Source organism: Mercenaria mercenaria, chromosome 8 (assembly GCF_021730395.1).
Source record: "Mercenaria mercenaria strain notata chromosome 8, MADL_Memer_1, whole genome shotgun sequence".
NCBI lineage: Eukaryota > Metazoa > Mollusca > Bivalvia > Venerida > Veneridae > Mercenaria > Mercenaria mercenaria.
The window spans coordinates 8,465,404-8,486,501 of record NC_069368.1 but is presented as its reverse complement, the minus strand read 5'-3'; the positions used below and the strand labels follow the sequence as shown (position 1 = coordinate 8,486,501).

Below are 21,098 nucleotides of genomic sequence, written 5' to 3'. Positions count from 1 at the left end.
CACATGATGAAATTATGCTAAGTAGCCTGTTTGCACCTATTTTCGCGGTACTAAGGGAATAAATGAATAAAGGAAAGAAAAACAATATTATGTTGCTATTATTTCCTATTAACTTCGTAAACCTTTTCTTTTCCAGTATTATTTCCAGCAGAAAATCATTTTTCTAGTCCTTGTTTACTTTTAAACCCATCATGTTTCCGGTGCATGTGACTTTCACTTTCGCCAAGGGAATTATTCTAATTTCGCGGTACGGCATCCGACTTGGTAAAGCGCTACCAGTGAAAGTGTAAAATGTATAGGACCCCTAAATTTTCAAAATAAATTTTGTGAATAAGACATTAAAAATTATTGCAATGTAAAATTAACACAGTGGAAGGGTAATTCCGTCAAATATATGGACAACACACAATTCATTACCGATTTTTCTTCATGAAATGATCGGCGGGGGCATTTAAAAATAATTGACCTAAGTTTACAAAAATAGGGTGTGAAACGTAATCAGCTTTCAAAGTAGGTCAAGTTTGTTTCTGTAAAGAGCGCTGCACATTGTTGTTCTCACAAAAATCAAATACCTCGAGACCAGATGTAAAGCGAAAATAGCAGCAAGTGGTATATATGCAATACATCTGCTCAACACTTCCCTGGAATGTTTCAAAATTGGATTTTTAATGATTTTTTTCGCACTGCTATCAGCGCAGATCTGTGGAATTTTCAAATTTACAGTCCCTTGCCCCCAAAAGAAATAGTGACACTGCAATTATTTAGTGGTGTCAAACCTAGTACCTATGAGTAATGAGTTTTCGCGAGGTATCAATAAAAAGGAAGTTTCTGAAATATTTAAACATGTTTGTACATTTTGAATAGTATGCTTTTCGACAACTGTCAAATACGACTTTCTTACCTCTCCCATAATCGAAGTTGTTTAAACATTCATTGAATTTTTCAACTTGTTTTGATGCATTTTTGCGCGCGTTCAATAACCCGGATCAATATATTCTCAATGAAAACAATAACGATTTTCAGTATATTAAGAACAGGAATCTGTCAAGTAAAACTTTATGTGGTTTCTTATTTTAATATTTTTTGTTTGATTTTACGTTATGTAGACATAAAAGATATTCCAATAATTTAATTTGGCATAACAAGTAGAGATTTACAAACTCACTTCCGGCATCGGTCTTTCTTCCGGTTGAAGCCGAACTGATCGTTTGGATCAGCATGAAGGTACAAATTAAAGCCAAATAACTAATTATCCGTACATATGATGTGAAAAATTAACACCTCAGTGTCGTACACAACCATTTTATAATCTAAAAATTCAGATTACAACTTTGATGTATGGGTTTATTTTGGAGATTTACCCTGATACAACCCTAGGTATGCAGGGTAATTTGTTAACCAGAGTCAGATTACAACTTTGATATAGGGATTTGTTAAGGTTCTTGTTAAGTCTTCTGAAACCACCCCTCTGGTGAATTTTTGTTTTAGTTTTTTACGCCACATATACCTTGGTTTATCATACAATATACCGAACTGTTCATAATATCCCTGTTTCTCGTATTCTCAGGGTTTCTCATTAGTCTAAATAATGAGACCTCGGGCAGACCGATTTTACATTTTGATATTTTACGTTGTCTACCTAGAGGTCTCAACCAGAAACAATCAAAACTGTGGTGGAAACTGTGGTCAATTGAAATTACGATTTATCTGTAGTCACGATTTTTCTTTAGCCCTAACTGCTTACCTGTTGTTTTAAATCATAAATAGTAAATAAAAAACATAAGAACAGGACATATTTATCAAGAATTTCTGTTGTAAAAAAATTAAACCTCTAACGTTTCAATCGTCTTCATGTAATGGCGGTCGGAGGCGTGACCAATGAAAACGCTTCGTTTACCGATGATCGGCCATTTTCCAATATGTAGTACACTCGTGTTAAACCTTGGCTTTTTTTTAACTGCCATAGTTTGAATTTTTCTCAAGAAATCTCGGTAATATATACATCATTGAAAAGGAAAAATTACAGGCTTTCTATGTATGTATTTCTTTTTTTTATCCGTTGCATTATTATAACATAATTCCTGCCCAACGGATTCCATTGGGTGTTACTTACGCAAAGAAGAGGACAGTGCTACCACATTCTTTACCTTTTCTGGTTTGTACTCGGAGGCGGATATCGACAAGTCAAAATAATATAACGATATTCAACTCTCGAGTACAATTATTTGGACTAGGTTTCTCATATTCTCGTTTTTTGCCTTCAAGTTGTCAAATAATTTAATGTTTGTTATTTTCTAGACAGGAATGGTACAAAACGGACACACTGAAAATTTCAAGTGATTTGAATGCATATTGACGAAACTATCGGCATTTTACTCAATTTTCCAAAAAAATCCTTATTTTTATGCCGCCGGCATCTACTGATGCGGGAGGCATATAGTGATAGTCCTGTCCGTCCGTACGAGGTTAACCAAATGGGACCGTTTCATCTAGCATCAATACCCCTTGCTAGAATGACTTGATACTAATGCAGATGTAACCTGTGAACATTCCTCATCTTCAGACATCACCTGACCTCAGTTTGACCTTGAACTTGACCTCATTTTGGACTTAGGTTGCTTTATATGGGCCATTTCTTGGTTAACCAAATGGGACCGTTTTGTCGAGCATTAATACCCCTTGCTAGAATGACTTGATACTAATACAGATGTAATCTGTGACCATTCCTCATCTTCAAACATCACCTGACCTCAGTTTGACCTTGACTTCGTTTTGGACTTAGGTTGCCTCGTATCCACAAGGATGCCACCGGGGGGCATCAAGCGTTTATTGAACACAGCTTCTTGTTTTTCTGGTGGTGTTAGCAAATTTGCCATAAATTATTGATTATACAATTAATTGTAATATTTCTTGATGTATTTACTACAGAATATATTGTTTTATAACACAATGGTAATTTTAATGTTTTAAATTCTACAACTTATTTGTGATGAAAAGTTAAATCTAAATCCACGGGAATACGAGAAACTCTTGGTCCATTTCTGCGGGTGAAGGTGGTATCAAATACAGTAACAAAATAATTAAATGGAATAATTTCAGTAACATTTTATGTCTCCATCTGAAAGACAAATGAATTTTCTACAAAATAACACCCAATTGCTGTTTATGACACGGTTAATCTGTTACTGGGAATAAAAACAACCCCTTAGGCCCCCGAGAATATGAGAAAACAGGATATGTAGAAGAAATTTTCAAGACGGGTTATATTTTATTGAACAGCACATTTTGTCCTACATCACTTCGACTGTTCACGTTCTATTTTGTAGAAGATATCAAGCTTCTTTTTCAAAAGTATTTTGTCATTAGCCCACCATCATCAGATGGTGGGCTATTAAAATCACTCTGCGTCCGTGGTCCGTCCGTCCGTCCGTCCGTTAACAATTTCTCGTTATCGCATCTCCTCAGAAACTACTGGGGGGATTTTGACCAAACTTTGTCAGAATGATGTATTGGTACCCTAGTTGTGTCCCCCGGAAAATCAGACTGGTTCAACAATTTATGAGTGAGTTATGGCCCTTTGTTTATTTCTATAATTTACATAGATTTATATAGGGAAAAACTTTGAAAACCTTCTTGTCCAAAACCACAGAGCCTAGGGCTTTGATATTTGGTATGAAGCATTATCTAGTGGTCCTCTACCAAGATGATTCAAATTATTTCTCTGGGGTCAAATATGGCCCCGCCCTGGGGTCACATGGTTTATATAGACTTATATAGGGAAAAACTTTGAAAAACCTCTTGTCCAAAACCACAGGGCCTAGGGCTTTGATATTTTGTATGTGACATCATCTAGTGGTCTTCAACTAAGATCGTTCAAATTATACCCCTAGGGTCAAATATGGCCCCACCCTGGGGGTCATATGGTTTACATAGACTTATATAGGGAAAAACTTTGAAAATCTTCTTGTCCAAACCACAAAGCCTAGGGCTTTGATACTTGTAATGTAGCATCATCTAGTGGTTCTCTACCAAGTTTGTTCAAATTATCCCCCTAGGGTCAAATATGGCCCCGCCCCGTGGGTCACATGGTTCATATAGACTTATATAGGGAAAAGCTTTTAAAATCTTCTTGTCAATAACTACAACATTCAAATTTGGACCACATGTATATTTTTGAGTGGCAAGATGAACCTTGACATGAGTTGACCTTGATTTTGACCTAGTGACCTACTTTCACATTTCTGTAGCTACAACCTTCAAATTTGGACCACATGCATAGTTTTGTGCACTTGAAAAAACTTTGACCTTGATTTTGACCTAGTGACCTACTTTCACATTTTGAAGGTACAGGTATCAAATTTGGACCATATGCATAGTTCCGTGTTTCAAAATGAAATTTGACATTGATTTTGACCTAGTGACCTACTTTCACATTTTTGAAGGTACAGTCTTCAAATTTGGACCACATGCATAGTTTTGTGTTCCGAAATTAAATTTGACCTTGATTTTGACCCAGTGACCTACTTTCTCATTTCTCAAGCTACAGCCTTCAAATTTGGACCACATGCATGGTTTTATGTACCGAAACAAACTTTGACCTTTACATTGACCTAGTGACCTACTTTCACATTTTTGAAGGTACAAGCTTCAAATTTGGACCACATGCATAGTTTCTGTATTCTGAAATAAAACTTGACCCTTGATTTTGACCTAGTGACCTACTTTCACATTCTCAAGCTACAGCCTTCAAATTTGGACCACATGCATATTTTTGTGTACGGAAATGAACTTTGACCTTAAGATTGACCTAGTGACCTACTTTCACATTTCTGTAGCTACAGGCCTCAAATTTAGACCACTTGCATAGGATTGTGTACCGAAACAAACTTTGACCTTGACATTGACCTAGTGACCTACTTTCACATTTTTGAAGGTACAGGCTTCAGATTTGGACTACATGCATAGATTTGTGTTCTGAAGTGAAATTTGACCCTTGATTTTGACCTAGTGACCTACTTACACATTTCTCAAGCTAAGCCTTCAAATTCGGACCACTTGCATAGTTTTGTGTACCGAATTAAACTTTGACCTTAAGATTGATCTAGTGACCTACTTTTACATTTCTCAAGCTACAGCTTTCGAATTTGGACCACATGCACAGTGTTGTATACGGAAATGAAATTTGACCTTGAGCTAGTCAGTAAGTCTTGAAATTTGGAACACTCAAAAATGGCACTTGGTGGGCGCCAAGATCACTCTGTGATCTCTTGTTACTTTTATGATTATTTTGTGTCTAACATATTTCACCGGGTACTCTGGGAGTTGAAAGTGTTACAATGTACATTTTAAAAAAAATACAAAAGCTGAAAAATGAAAGTGAAAGTAGAGCTGTCAAATTGACCAAAAACTGCAATATTTAAAAAAATATATCTATCAGTTAATCAGTTTTCATTTCCCGGAGTACCTAGGTAAATATATTAGACACACAACGGAAACAAATCTAGAGAAAAAATATTTTTGAAAAAGAAGTTTCAATTTTTTTACAAAACAGAATGTGGACAATTGAAGTACGTGTGTTGTAAGACAAAATACATGTTACCGAACAAGGTAACCTTTACAGAAAGTATTTTTAACCCAGGGGTTCCACTAGACCTGAAAACCCAAGAGTCCCAGGACCCTTGGGCCCAAATTTTGAAGGGTCCTTTTCCAAAATACAGGAGTCCTGTCCCAACACGTCCATATAATTGACTATATTTTTAGCTCACCTGAGCACGAAGTGCTCAAAGGTGAGCTTTAGTGATCACCCTGTGTCCGGCGTCCGTCGTCGTCCGGCGTCCGTCCGTCCGTCGTCAACAATTTGACTGTTAACACTCTAGAGGTCACATTTTTGGCCCAATCTTTATGAAACTTAGTCAGAATGTTACCCTCGATAAAATCTTGGACGAGTTCGATATTGGGTCATCTGGGGTCAAAAACTAGGTCACCAGGTCAAATCAAAGGAAAAGCTTGTTAACACTCTAGAGGTCAGAATTTTGGCCCAATCTTAATGAAACTTGGTCAGAATGTTACCCTCAATAAAATCTTGGACGAGTTTGATATTGGGTCATCTGGGGTCAAAATCTAGGTCACCAGGTCAAATCAAAGGAAAAGCTTTTTAACAATGTAGATGCCGCATTTATGACTATATCTTCATGAAACTTGGTCAGAATGTTAAACTTGATGATCCTAAGGTCAGTTTTGAATCTGGGTCATGTAGGATCAAAAACTAGGTCACCCGGTCAAATCAAAGGAAAAGCTAATTAACACTGTAGAGGCCACATTTATGACCGTATCTTAATGAAACTTGGTCAGAATGTTTATCTTGGTGATCTTTAGGTCAAGTTTAAATCTGGGTCAGCTGGGATCAAAGACTAGGTCACTAGGTTAAATCAAAGGAAAAGCTTGTAACACTCTAGAGGCCACATTTATGACTATATCTTCATGAAACTTAGTCAGAATGTTAAACTTGATGATCTTTAGGTCAGATTCAAATCTGGGTCATGTTGGGTCAAAAACTAGGTCACGGGGTCAAATCAAAGGAAAAGCTTGTTAACTCTCTAGAGGCCACATTTATGACTGTATCTTCATGAAACTTAGTCAGAATGTTAAACTTGATGATCTTTAGGTCGAGTTCGAATCTGGGTCATGTTGGGTCAAAAACTAGGTCACGGGATCAAATCAAAGGAAAAGCTTGTTAACACTCTAGAGGCCACATTTATGACTGTATCTTCATGAAACTTAGTCAGAATGTTAATCTTGATGATCTTTAGGTCAAGTTCGAATCTGGATCATGTCGGGTCAAAAACTAGGTCACGGGGTCAAATCAAAGGAATAGCTAGTTAACACTTTAGAGGCCACATTTATGACCATATCTTAATGAAACTTGGTCAGAATGTTAATCTTGTTGATCTTCAGGTCAATAGGTCAGGTGAGCGATACAGGGCCTTCATGGCCCTCTTGTTTTTATTTAGTAATAGTAGATCTTTACCTAAGAAAACAATAAACCCAAGATCATGTTACAGCATAATAAAAATGTCAGTTTCAGGTCATATAGTCTCATATTGTAAACTAATATTTATCAAAATTCATGTTATTTTGATTAGGTTTTTCTTCTATATTTCATTTAATTTTTAATAACAGAACAGTGCTATAACACTATAAAAATGTATCCAAAATGTACTATCCGGATACTGGTACACTTTTGGAATGTCATCGGAAAGTAGTTTTTGCTCAGTTTACTTGGCCAACTAAGCTAAATCAGAGATAGTTCCTAAAATAATGATGCTACTTATCATTAAAAACTGCATTGAAAGTCAGTTTTTTTTAGGAATTTTGGAAATATGCATATGACATCGGGTGTAATTAGACTCGTGAACGGACATTCTAAACTTATTTTTGCTTTCAAAATTCATCAAAATTTGTAAAGTTTCTTGTTGAAATTACGGTATGATCACTAAACAATGGTCTAATTTAAAGTTGGCATGAAAAAATCTTGCAGGGCACTTTTCACATGCTCGGTAATCAGCTGCTTACGATAATTTAATAATTGGCGCCTTTTTTGACAGTACACAGGATCAATACTCTTTATCAATTAATTTCAACACTTCATTGATTCTTCTTACCTATGTGCACTCACCGTGACGTAGCTTGCTGATAAAAAAATCAGCGAGGCATGTCTACAGGAGAAAGGGCGGGATTTAGCAGAAGATGAAAGGCAGGAGGGCATGACCGCGAGTGTTTATTTTGGAATACACGTGTCTATCGTGGAAATAGTTTTACTGAAGGAAATGAATGATAAGAGAAAGGATTATCAAAGGAAAATGCCTCCAGGTCCCGAAGGACGCACAGGCAAGTATCATGCTGGGTCCTTTGAGCGTCTTTTGAAAATCTCCCGGGTCTGGACCCGGGGTCCCGGGTCAAATGGAACCCGTTAACCCCTTCTGAAGAATTCTACATGTTATGAATATTACGGCTCTGTCAGGTATGATTTCCAAAATGAAAATTTACCAGAGGGGTGGTCTCAAAGGTGTTTACATGATCCATAAGTAATGAGCTATTTATTTTACAGCTCAACATATCTTACCCAGCTACTGGCTGTCAAAAATTGGTTGAAGTGGACGATGAGAAAAGACTGAGACCCCTGTATGAAAAAAGAATTGCTACAGAAATTTCTGCTGACTGCCTTGGAGATGAGTGGAAGGTAATACAATACATTTAATCAACAACAAGTTGATATACACAAAAGATATCAGAAATGAAAATTGAGTAACTGGAAACATAGCCTTACTCACTTGGCATGTTGGGATGACTTTATAGATGTTATCCCTCTTAGCCTTACCCGTTTCTGCATTTTACTGTTAGCAGGCCTGAAGGGTTGGCGAAATCTTATTTTGACTTGCTTGTCCGTTTTTGTCAATTGCTATTTTGTACTTGTCCATATTTTCCTATCTAGCTATTCTACTCACCCTGGCGTCGGCATCCCACCTTGGTTAAGTTTTGCATGCAAGTACATATGGATGTCATTTAAAGGCATATAGCTTTGAAACTTATTTTTTCTTTTTCTAGGTCAATTACCAACCTCACTGGGTCAAGTCCCATAATTCTGACATGTATTTTGGCCAAATTATGCTTCTTTTTGGACTTAGAAAATCCAATAATGGTGTTTTCTGCTGCAATCTAAGCATTTGAAATACGTTAAAGCCCAAAAGCTTCAGGGGCAAAGCCCCCTGTGAACCCCACCAAAGCCCTGTCATGGACACGCGAATGGGCATGCGAGCCTCTTCGGTCTGCTGCGTAAAAATTTGGCTCAAACTTGTTTCAACCTTTGTCTTGATGAAATGGATGACAGTTGTAAAATTGGGTCATTTGACATGAAGTTAAGGTCACTAGGTCAAAATAGTAGAAAAAGATTAACATTAGTAATCAAATTTTTGAATGAAACTTTAGATATGAAAGTTACTGCCTTCCGCAATCCAGATTGTCATTACATAGTCAGGTGAGTGACTTGGGACAGAGGGGTGGGAGGGGGGCATTGTGAACCTCGTGTAGTTAATAGGTTGATAGGGCTTTGTAAGAAATGTGATTTAAGTAGAGTAAGAAGCAAATGTACATTATTTTGTGTAAACGATGTTTTTGAATTTAACAGGGTTATGTTCTACGTATCACCGGTGGCAATGACAAGCAAGGATTCCCGATGAAACAGGGTGTTTTGACCAATGGTCGTGTCAAGTTACTCATGAGCAAGGGTCACTCTTGCTACAGACCTCGCAGGAAGGGAGAGAGAAAAAGGAAATCTGTCCGTGGCTGCATTGTGGACTCTAACCTCAGTGTACTTGCTCTCACTATTGTGAAGAAGGGTAAGGCATGTTTGTTATTTCTAAATTTGTCGTCAGGGTTCCAACGGAAACAGGAAATGGAGGAGAAAACATGGGAATTTTAGAAAAGTCTGTTCCAGGTCAAACAAATACCTTGAATTTAGCGAAAATGGAACAAAATCTTTAAGAAAAAATGGGGAAAGTACGAAATGGTCCAAGTACGAATATAAAATGATGACTAATATTTACAGAACACCATTTATGTTCTGGGCATGCATCCTGCAATGAAAGGGTTTGGTGGTCATGATTTGTCACATTGTCTAAGTACTTTAAAAAAAGTCCTGCTTTTTGCAAAGCTATTTCGGTTGGGAAAAGGAAGTCAAAACAGACATAGATGAAGAAGATAAAAGCAGTTGACCAGTCTAAATATTGGCCAAAATGGAGCCTGACCAGAACACCTTGCCTAGGACCAAAATTGAATTGACCAGTGTTGACCACTCTACTTTTCAGTGAACAAAATTTTATATTATTCAGCCTGTGCTAATCTGTGAATCTAAGTGTTGAATAAGCCAGTATTGAGTGACCACAGTATTGACCTGTTTACCACTATTGACTAGGGCAGGGACGATTTCAAGATTTTGAAACCGGTTAATCATTTGCATGAAATTGAATCAAACCGGTTAATCGGCTGCCATATATTGAAAATGCTGTTTTCTTTCCTGACGACCGTATCAAGGTACTTCCAGCAGCAGACTTCATTAGGAACCTACGGACTTTATCATTTGCAAACAGTGTGATAATAAGTCATATTAATGATCGGATTCACCGAGTAATCGTCCCAGTCCTAGTATTGACTGCAGACCCAATCAATAAGAGTATTGACTGGCTTTTTGCCAACATTGTTTATTACAATATACTGCAAAAGCAGAAATTTTCGCTATATTAGCGAGGCCCTGTAAATTAATCCTCGCGTAAATATTCACCATTAGTATAATTCAGATTCAAGCAGGATACCATGTTTACAATTTCGCGAATAATAAACCTCGCGAACATACTCAGAAGTTTAAATTCGCGAAATTTTGACCCAGCGAAAATATATATGCTTTTACAGTAATTTTGTAATATACAGGAAAAAAGTTGCAACATCTTAACATGAAACTTGTATTTACAATTATACTTTAAGAAATTAAATGATAAATATTTTCAGGAGAGCAAGAGATCCCAGGCCTTACAGACAAAACTATTCCTCGTCGTCTCGGACCTAAAAGAGCGAGCAAGATCCGCCGCCTGTTTAATCTTGGCAAAGAAGATGATGTTAGACAATATGTTGTCAGAAGACCACTCCCAGCCACAGATAGTATGTGGATTATAATTATGCCCCCACCATAAAATGACTGACATGCATGGCCCGATTTCAGAATAATTTGACACAAATGATAAGCATGGATAGACTTCACTAGCTCAAAGGTCACGGTCACAGTCCTTGGTTGAGCCAATTTCCACTACATAAGTGGTCTTCATGTCCGGGCCATAACTTTGACATACATGGTCCGATTTCAGAATAATTTGACACAAATGATAAGCATGGATAGACGATGTGTCATGCGCAACAACCATTTCACAAGCTCAAAGGTCAAGGTCAGTCCTTGGTTGAACTTAGCTAATTTTCACTACATATATACTGATAATGTGGTCTACTTGTCCAGTCCATAACTTTGACATGGATGGTCTGATTTCAAAATAATTTGACACAAATGATAAGCATGGGTAGACGATTTGTCATGTGCAACAACCATTTCACTAGCTCAAAGGTCAAGGTCACAGTCTTTTGTGTAACTAAGCCAATTTTCACTACATATACAGATTACTAAATGTTCTGTTTTTCCTACAGTTTTTTTTTTTTTGGTAAATAAATAGGGCCAAGGGTCCTCCTTTTAGTTTGTGAGCAGTACAATGCCTGTGACCTTTCTCATGTTGCAGGGGCATCCGTGTCTGTGACACATTTCTAATTTGTTCTGCATTATATTGTATCTCTCTACAGATATGTCACAAAAGTTTGTCTGGACTTCTCCTTTAAGACTAATTGCTGGATTTCAGCTAAACATTGTGTGAAGGCACAATACAAGTTTATGTCAACAGTTTTCCATTGAATGAGTTTTAGCTTGGAATTTTTTACATAGGGCTTTTGTTGTCACTCTTTCGTTGGCATCCATGTCGCAAATGTTATGCACAGAGGCAAGTAAACCTTCTAGGCTACTTGCACCTCACCGAAGTGGGTTCAGTAGAATTCTTTATGTGAGAAAGTCGTCCAGTTTGATTACAGAACGTCAGTGGTTCTACCTAGTTGCCCACCTATGATGAAATAATCCTCCAACATGAAAAGTAGGAATTTTGCCTTATGACTTGTAACTGTTGTTGTTGTGACGTTAAACCGAACAAACAACAAGAAAGTTTTGCATTGAAGCATGTTTCTTGGGAAATAGCTGACCAAATGTTTTCAAGTTCTCCACACGTTTTTGGGTTCATGAGATTACCTCATGTGGCAAGTTTTATAATGGCAGAACTATGACCATTTCTCGTCCGCCCGCTTAGCTCAGTAGGTAGAGCGTTGGTCTACGGATCGCGGGGTCGTGAGTTCGATCCCCGGGCGGGGCGTATGTTCTCCGTGACGATTTGATAAACGACATTGTGTCTGAAATCATTCGTCCTCCACCTCTGATTCATGTGGGGAAGTTGGCAGTTACTTGCGGAGAACAGGTTTGTACTGGTACAGAATCCAGGAACACTGGTTAGGTTAACTGCCCGCCGTTACATGACTGAAATACTGTTGAAAAACGGCGTTAAACCCAAAACAAACAAACAAATGACCATTTCTCTATTTGTAAATATTCGGCTAAAGCTTTTGTATTTAGTATTAGATTGATTTCTATTCAACTTTTAGTATAGATGTAAATGACTCAAAAATGAAAGCATTCTCAGGAACTAGGGTTTAAAAAAATTGATCCCACATATATGGCACTTGCTGGTATTAAACAGCTGGCTTCAGAACACATTTCAGATGAAATGTAGAAAAAGTATGTGATTAGGGTGACCTGTTAGAGTTATCATATGGCCGAGTGTTCCTTTCCTTTGAATGTCATTGATAAGTCCATGTCTGTCTTATTCATTAAACATTCAGATGTTCTTTCTATCTTTAAATTTGTTCCGTTTCAGAACTGAAGGCCAGAAGTAAGGCACCCAAGATTCAGAGACTTGTCACACCAGTTGTTTTACAGAGGAAACGTCACCGCCTTGCTCTCAAGAGGAAACGCTCCACAAAGAAACGTGAAGACGCTGCCGAGTACGCCAAATTGCTCGCTTTGAGACTAAAAGAAGCAAAGGAAAGAAAAAGGAGCCGATCTAACAGTAGAACTGCTTCCACTTCAAAATCTGAAACAAAAGCTTAAATTATGCTCTGTTAAAATACCGGAAAATAAAGAGAAAAACCTGTTTTGTCTTGTTTCATCATTTACTATTAGAAGATAGCTTCTGTTGTATAGATGGTTATGACACTTTAAAGATGTCCCAAAGTTGACGAAATTTTTCTAAACTATTCATGCTTATTCACAAACCATTTGGATCATGATGCAGACCTACAAAGAAGTTACAGAAAACATCAATTTTTATGCCCCCCTTTGAAGAAGGCGTGTATTGTTTTGCAGATGTTGGTCGGTCTGTATGTAGAACAGTCCATTTCAGGATGATAACTCAAGAACGCTTGGGCCTAGGATCATGAAAGTTGATAGGGTGGTTGGTCATAACCAGCACATGACCCCTATTGATTTTGAGATCAGTAGGTCAAAGGTCAAGGTTACAGTGACGTGAAACAGTTTCCGGATGATAGCTCAAGAACACCTGGGCCTAGGATCATGAAAGTTGATGGGGAAGTTGGTAGTGACCAGCAGATGACCCCTATTGATTTTGAAGTCTGTAGGTCCAGTTCACAGTGACCCGGAACAGTTAAATGGTTTCCGGATGATAACTAAAGAACGCTTAGACCTAGGGTCATGAAAGTTGATTGGGAGGTTGTTCATGACCAGCAGATGACCCCTATTGATTTTGAGGTCAGTATGTCAAAGGTCAAGGTCACATTGACTGAACAGTAGAACTGTATGTTGACCAAATAATTTCTGTTCCTTGTCTAATTACTGAATGCATCAAGGGGGGCATTTTGCGTTCTACAAGCTCTTGTTCTAAGTAAATTTGCAAAAAGAACCTTGAAATCTTAAACTACGTCCTTAAAAATTATAGCAGAGGATAATGAAGGTAACTAGTACTGAGCAGTATTTTAAACTACTTAAATATAAGAAACTGTGTAACGTTGCTGATGCATCATAAAGGTTGTGGGAAATGGAGGTATAAGAATTTGTTCACCAGACAGTTTACAAGGGCTTGATTTGAATTTTAGTATCAACTTACCTAAGCTGTTGTGATTGCTTTGGCTCAACAAGTCTACTGGTATTGAACGTCACAATTTTGGTACAGTTTTGATGTATTTGCCTTGAAAAAGTTCAATCATAGAAATGCAAACTGATTTTCTGCATAAAGTTCAAACTTGTGTCATCAGGGATTAAAAAAAAAACAGGTCACTTAGAAAAATTACAAGCAACTATATTTTCTGTCTAATCTTTATAGGATTTTAATGTTATACCCCAGCTGTCCGTCTGTCTGTTAGCAATTTCGTGTCTGCTCTGTAACTAATGAAACCCTTGAAGGATTTCAAAGAAAGGACACAGATGTTCACCACATTGAGACGCCATGCAGAGCGCATGTTTTGGATGGCTTGCTTCAAGGTCAAGGTCACTTAGGGGTCAAAGGTCATATGACTGTTTCGTATGTTGCTCTGCATTGCGGTGTTCTTTTTACTTGGCAGATCCCTTTTTAGCTCACCTGAGCAATGCTCCAGTGAGTTTTTGTGATCGCTCGATGTCTGTCTGACAACATCTAGCTTGTGTATGTGATAGAGGCTGTATTTTTCAACTGATCATCATGAAATTTTGTCAGAATGATTAGCTTGATGAAATCTAGGCGAAATTCGAAAATGGGTCATCGGGGGTCAAAAACTAGGTCAGATCAAAGTAAAACCTTGTGTGTGCGATAGAGGCTGTATTTTTCAATTGATCTTTATGAAATTTGGTCAGAATGATTGCCTTGATAAAGTCTAGATCGAGGTCGAATATGGGTAATCTGAAATCAAAAACTAGGTCACTAGGTCAAATCAAAGAAAAACCTTGTGTATGCAATACAAGTTGTATTTTTCAATTGATCTTCATGAAATTTTGTCAGAATGTTTGCCTTGATGAAGTGTAGGTTGAGTTTGAATATGGGTCATATGGAGTCAAAATCTAGGTCACTCGGTCAAATCAAAGGAAAACCTTGTGTATGCGTTAGAGGCTGTATTTTTAGCTCACCTGTCACATAGTGACAGGGTGAGCTTTTGTGATCACACTTCGTCTGTCCATCCACAATTTCTTGTGAACAAGATGGAGACCACATTTTGCAAGCAATTTTGATCAAACTTGTACAAAACTTGTATTTGCATGATATCTCGGTTCCTTTCAAAAACTGGCCAGATCCCATCATGGGTTCTAGAGTTATTGCCCCTTAAAGGGCCAGAATTTGCTATTTTTGTGCGTCAACAATTTCTTGTCTGCACGATAGTGGTTTCCTTTATGATTTTATTGTACCCCCCGACAACAAAGTTGTAAGGGGGGGTATACTGGTTTCAGGCTGTCTGTCCGTCTGTCTGTCTGTCCGTAGACGCAATCTTGTGCGCACCATCTCTCCTTATCCCCTTGACAGAATTTAATGAAACTTCACACAAGTGATCAGTACCAACAGTAGTTGTGCATGGGCATGTTAGGTTCTTTTAGAAAAAATTTTTGCAGAGTTATGGGACTTTGTTTTTTTGTTACTATACTTTATACATAGACACAATCTTGTGCGCACCATCTCTCCTCATCCCCTTGACACAATTTAATGAAACTTCACACAAGTGATCAGTAACAACAGTAGTTGTGCACAGGGCATGTTAGGTTCTTTCAGCGACAAAAATTGCAGAGTTATGGGACTTTGTTTCTTGTTAACATACTATGTACATACAGTCTGCATATGCAATCTTGTGTGTGCCTAATCTACCAAACCCTTGTACACAATTCAATGAAACTTCACACAAGTCATCAGTACCAACCCTAGTTGTGCATGGTGCATGTTACATTCTTTTAGATAAATATTCTGCATAGTTATGGGACTTTGTCAGCTCACCTGTCACGAAGTGACAAGGTGAGCTTTTGTGATCGCGCGGTATCCGTCGTCCGTCCGTCCGTGCGTAAACTTTTGCTTGTGACATCTCTAGAGGTCACATTTTTCATGGGATCTTTATGAAAGTTGGTCAGAATGTTCATCTTGATGATATCTAGGCCAAGTTCGAAACTGGGTCACGTGCGGTCAAAAACTAGGTCAGTAGATCTAAAAATAGAAAAACCTTGTGACCTCTCTAGAGGCCATATTTTTCATGAGATCTTCATGAAAATTGGTCAGAATGTTCACCTTGATGTTATCTGGGTCAAGTTCGAAACTTGGTCACGTGGGGTCAAAAACTAGGTCAGTAGGTCTAAAAATAGAAAAACCTTGTGACCTCTCTAGAGGCCATATTTTTCATGAGATCTTCATGAATATTGGTCAGAATGTTCACCTTGATGATATCTAGGTCAAGTTCGAAACTGGGTCACTTGGGGTCAAAAACTAGGTCAGTAGGTCTAAAAATAGAAAAACCTTTTGACCTCTCTAGAGGCCATTTTTCTCAATGGATCTTCATGAAAATTGGTCAGAATGTTCACCTTGATGATATCTAGGTCAAGTTCGAAACTGGGTAACGTGGGGTTAAAAACTAGGTCAGTAGATCTAAAAATAGAAAAACCTTGTGACCTCTCTAGAGGCCATATTTTTCATGAGATCTTCATGAGTATTAGTGAGAATGTTCACCTTGATGATATCTAGGTCAAGTTCGAAACTGGGTCACGTGGGGTTAAAAACTAGGTCAGTAGGTCTAAAAATAGAAAAACCTTGTGACCTCTCTAGAGGCCATATTTCTCAATGGATCTTCATGGAAATTGGTCAGAACGTTCACCTTGATGATATCTAGGTCAAGTTCGAAACTGGGTCATGTGGGGTCAAAAACTAGGTCAGTAGAATAAAAATAGAAAAACCTTGTGACCTCTAGAGGCCATATTTCTCAATGGATCTTCATGAAAACTGGTCAGAATGTTAACCTTGATGATATCTATGTCCAGTTTGAAACTGGGTCATGTGGGGTTAAAAACTAGGTCAGCAGATCTAAAAATAGAAAAACCTTGTGATCTCTCTAGAGGCCATATTTTTCATGAGATCTTCATGAATATTGGTCAGAATGTTCAATTTGATGATATCTAGGTCAAGTTCGAAACTGGGTCACGTGGGGTCAAAAATTAGGTCAGTAGGTCTAAATATAGAAAAACCTTTTGACCTCTCTAGAGGCCATATTTCTCAATGGATCTTCATGAAAATTGGTGAGAATGTTCAGCTTGATGATATCTAGTTCAGGTTCGTAACTGGGTCATGTGCGGTCAAAAACTAGGTCAGTAGGTCGAAAAATAGAAAAACCTTGTGACCTCTCTAGAGTCCATATTTTTCACGAGATCTTCATGAAAATTGGTGAGAATGTTCACCTTGATGAGATCTAGGTCAAATTTAAAAGTGGGTCACGTGCCTTCTAAAACAAGGTCATTAGGTCAAATAATAGAAAAACCTTGTGACCTCTCTAGAGGTCATATTTTTCAATGGATCTTCATGAAAATTTGTCAGAATTTTTTATCTTGATGATATCTAGGTCACATATGCTCAAAAACTAGGTCACTGTGTCAAATAATAGAAATAATGACGTCATACTCAGTTCAACACTGGGTCATGTGGGGATAGGTGAGCGATAAAGGACCATCATGGTCCTCTTGTTTTTTGTTACTATACTGTATACATACAGTCTATATATATGGCCAGATATCATTATGGGTTCCAGAGTTATGGCCCCTGAAAGGGCCAAAATTAGCTATTTTGAACTTGTCTGCACAATAGCAGCTTTACTTATGATTTGATTTTTACCAAACTGGCACACAACTTGTATCACCATAAGATCTTGGTTCCTTTCTTGAACTGGCCAGATTCCATTATGGGTTCCAGAGTTATGGCCCCTGAAAGGGCCAGAATTAGCTATTTTGACCTTGTCTGCACAATAGCAGCTTCATTTATGATTTGATTTTAACCAAACTTGCACACAACTTGTATCACCATAAGATCTTGGTTCCTTTCTTGAACTGGCGAGATTCATTGATAGGTTCCAGAGTTATGGCCCCTGAAAGGGCCAGAATTAGCTATTTTGACCTTGTCTGCACAATAGCAGCTTCATTTATGATTTGAATTTAATCAAACTTGAACAAAACTTGTATCATCATAAGGTCTCGATTCCTTTCTTGAACCGGCCAGATCCCATAATGGGTTCCAGAGTTATGGCCCCTGAAAGGGCCAAAATTAGCTATTTTGACCTTGTCTGCACAATAGCAGCTTCATTTATGGTTTGATTTTAACCAAACTTGCACACAACTTGTATCACCATAAGATCTTGGTTCCTTTCTTGAACTGGCGAGATTCATTGATAGGTTCCAGAGTTATGGCCCCTGAAAGGGCCAGAATTAGCTATTTTGACATTGTCTGCACAATAGCAGCTTCATTTATGATTTGAATTTAATCAAACTTGAACAAAACTTGTATCATCATAAGGTCTCGATTCCTTTCTTGAACCGGCCAGATCCCATAATGGGTTCCAGAGTTATGGCCCCTGAAAGGGCCAAAATTAGCTATTTTGACCTTGTCTGCACAATAGCAGCTTCATTTATGGTTTGATTTTAACCAAACTTATCACCACAAGATCTTGCTTCCTTTTTTCAACTGGCCAGATTCCATCATGGGTTCCAGAGTTATGGCCCCTTAAAGGTCCAAAATTCGCTATTTTGGCTTTTGCAGCCGTATAGAGACTCCATTTATGGTTTTATTTGTTACAAACTTCCAAAGTATCTTCAACAACAATAAATCTTGGATTCCATGACAAATCAGATCCAATCGTAGGTTCCAGAGTTATTTTATATCTGATTACCTCCCCTGATTGTAATCAAAATGGATTTATATCAGTAAGAACTTATAGGACTTATTTGAAATTTCATTATTGTACCCCCACCAAACATGTTTGAGGGGGGTATATAGGAGTCAGTTTTGTCATGTCGTGTCCCGTCCCGTCGCGTCCTGAAATCTATTAACTCAGTTATTACCAAATGGATTTGATTCAAACTTAAAATACATGTTCCACCTTATCACCCACATCATGTGACACAAGGTGCATAACTCTTGACACCAAGTTTTCATGAATTATGTCCCCTTTTACTTAGAATTTAAGCTTAATTTTGATGTATTTTCACTTTATCTCAGTTACTACTGAATGGATTTGATTCAAACTTAAAATAGATGTTCCACCTCATCACCCACATCATGTGACACAAGGTGCATAACTTTGACACCAAGTTTTCATGAATTATGTCCCCTTTTACCTAGAATTTAAGGTTAATTTTGTTGTATTTTCACTATATCTCAGTTATTACTAAATGGATTTGATTCAAACTTAAAATAGTTGTTCCACCTCATCACCCAGATGATGTGACATAAGGTGCTTAACTCTGACATAGTTTTTTTTATGAATTATGTCCCCTTTTACTTTAAATTTAAGGTTGATTTTGATGTATTTTCACTATATCTCAATTATTACAAAATGGATTTGATTCAAACTTAAAATAGATGTTCCACCTCATCACCCACATCATGTGACACAAGGTGCATAACTCTGACACCAATTTTTCATGAATTATGCCCCTTTTTACTTAGAATGTAAGGTTAATTTTGATGTATTTTCACTATATCTCAATTACTACTGAATGGATTTGATTCAGACTTAAAATAGATGTTCCACCTCATCACCCACATCATGTGACACAAGATGCATAACTCTGACACTATTTTTCTTGAATTGTGTCCCCTTTTACCTAGAATTTAATGTTAATTTTGATGTACTTTCACTATATCTCATTTCTTTGGGGTTAGAGCCAAAGGGAAGTAACCTTTTTTTAACCTTTGTACTGAGTTTCTTCCCTTAAATTCCAGGAATTAGTCTATTTTTAGAAATCCTATTTTTAGATTTTCATATTTTAGGTATTTTTCTAACTTTTTTATTATAAGTCCTACGTAAAAGGTAAAAACATTTTTCCGTGGTAACATGGGTCGGTAAGACACTTTTTTGTATTCACTTTTAGTGTATCTCTAATATTAGAGATTTAATATATTTACTAGATCTAGTATTACTATACTAGCATTATACTAGTATTACTTATATGTGGAAGCCCAGGATGAAGTACTTCAAAAGTATTTTTAAGATTCCTTATGGTTGCCATTCTTCTGTGACAAGACCGTATGGTGGGGGTATGAGTCACTCCTATGACAGTTCTAGTTGTTATTAGTTGGACTAAGACAATCAGGGTAGATAACTATGGACTGATTTTATATAAAATTACCTCCCTTTATTTCAAATTAAAATGGGTATATCTCCATATCTATTGAAGATACTGATCTGAAATTTCATTTATGTCAACAGATTTATTTGGCAGATCCTTCTTTTGTTCACTTACAATATTTATTTTTTTTTAATTACTTCCCATTTACGTTACTATAAATAGCTTATTTTAGTAACTTTTTTATTATTGGCCGTAGGGAAAAACAGAGACCACTTTTCTGTGGTACAACATGGATGGTACCTCCAATTTTTAGGTGTATTTTGACATATCTATACCTAAGAATTTTCTCTTTTTTTGGTTAAATTTCTTCGTCCTTTGGACTTAGATATTTTTTCTGAGAACCTTCTTGTCCTCAAGTGCAATGATAACAGGTGAGCGATATAGGGCCATCATGGCCCTCTTGTTTTAATTGATCTTCATGAAATTAAGTCAGAATGATTGCCTTGGTGAAATCTAGGTCGAGTTCTAATATGGGTCAGAAAGTAGGTCAAATCAAAGAAAAACCTTGTGTATGGATAGAAGCTGTATTTTTCAATTGAACTTCATGAAATTTTGTCAGAATGATTAGCTTGATGAAATTTAGGTCGGGTTCGAAAATGGGTCATCTGGGGTCAAAAAGTAGGTCACTAGGTCAAATCAAAGAAAAACCTTGTGTATGCAATAGAGGCTGTATTTTTCAGTTGATTTTCATGAAATTAAGTCAGAATGATTGCCTTGATGAAATCTAGGTCGAGTTTGAATATGGGTCATCTGGGGTCACAGAGTAGGTCACTAGGTCAAATCAAAGAAAAACCTTCTGTTAGCTCACCTGTCACATAGTGACAAGGTAAGCTTTTGTTATCACCCTTCGTCAATCCGTGCGTCCATCCGTCAACAATTTCTTGTCTGCACGATAGTGGTTTCATTTATGATTTTATTTTAACCAAACTTGCACACACAGCTTGTATCACCATAAGATCTCGGTTCCTTTCTTGAACTGGCCAGATCCCATTATGGGTTCCAGAATTATGGCCCCTGAAAGGACCAAAATTCGCTATTTTGACCTTGTCTGCACAATAGC

General features: G+C 37.4%; 2 protein-coding genes across 5 annotated transcripts in view; one reads left to right on the top strand and one right to left on the bottom strand.

Annotated features, from left to right (window-relative positions):
* Positions 1–998, bottom strand: part of LOC123523096 (TP53-binding protein 1-like) — a 92,681-nt gene extending 91,683 nt beyond the window's left edge. For 3 of the 4 annotated variants that reach the window (XR_008371970.1, XM_053549339.1, XM_053549341.1), the window contains exon 1: positions 902–997. The gene's annotated coding sequence lies outside the window, so the exon portion shown is untranslated. Of the gene's footprint in view, positions 1–901 lie in introns of all 4 variants that reach the window. The other variant, XM_053549340.1, reaches the window with a different exon arrangement.
* An 84-nt stretch (positions 999–1,082) lies between these two features.
* On the top strand, positions 1,083–12,842 carry LOC123523099 (40S ribosomal protein S6-like). The gene is made up of 5 exons (XM_045300728.2): positions 1,083–1,224; positions 8,108–8,239; positions 9,185–9,395; positions 10,561–10,710; positions 12,567–12,842. Exons 1-5 carry the CDS (start codon positions 1,219–1,221, stop codon positions 12,797–12,799), a joined length of 732 nt encoding a protein of 243 aa, XP_045156663.1. The 5' UTR covers positions 1,083–1,218; the 3' UTR covers positions 12,800–12,842.
* The last annotated feature ends 8,256 nt before the right edge of the window (positions 12,843–21,098 follow it).

What these genes read in the sequence shown, in the direction of transcription:
- LOC123523099 (XM_045300728.2), top strand. An exon ending in TCTCACTATTGTGAAGAAGG is followed by an intron (nt 9,396 to 10,560) that starts GTAAGGCATGTT and finishes AAATATTTTCAG; the next exon opens with GAGAGCAAGAGATCCCAGGC. An exon ending in ACCACTCCCAGCCACAGATA is followed by an intron (nt 10,711 to 12,566) that starts GTATGTGGATTA and finishes GTTCCGTTTCAG; the next exon opens with AACTGAAGGCCAGAAGTAAG.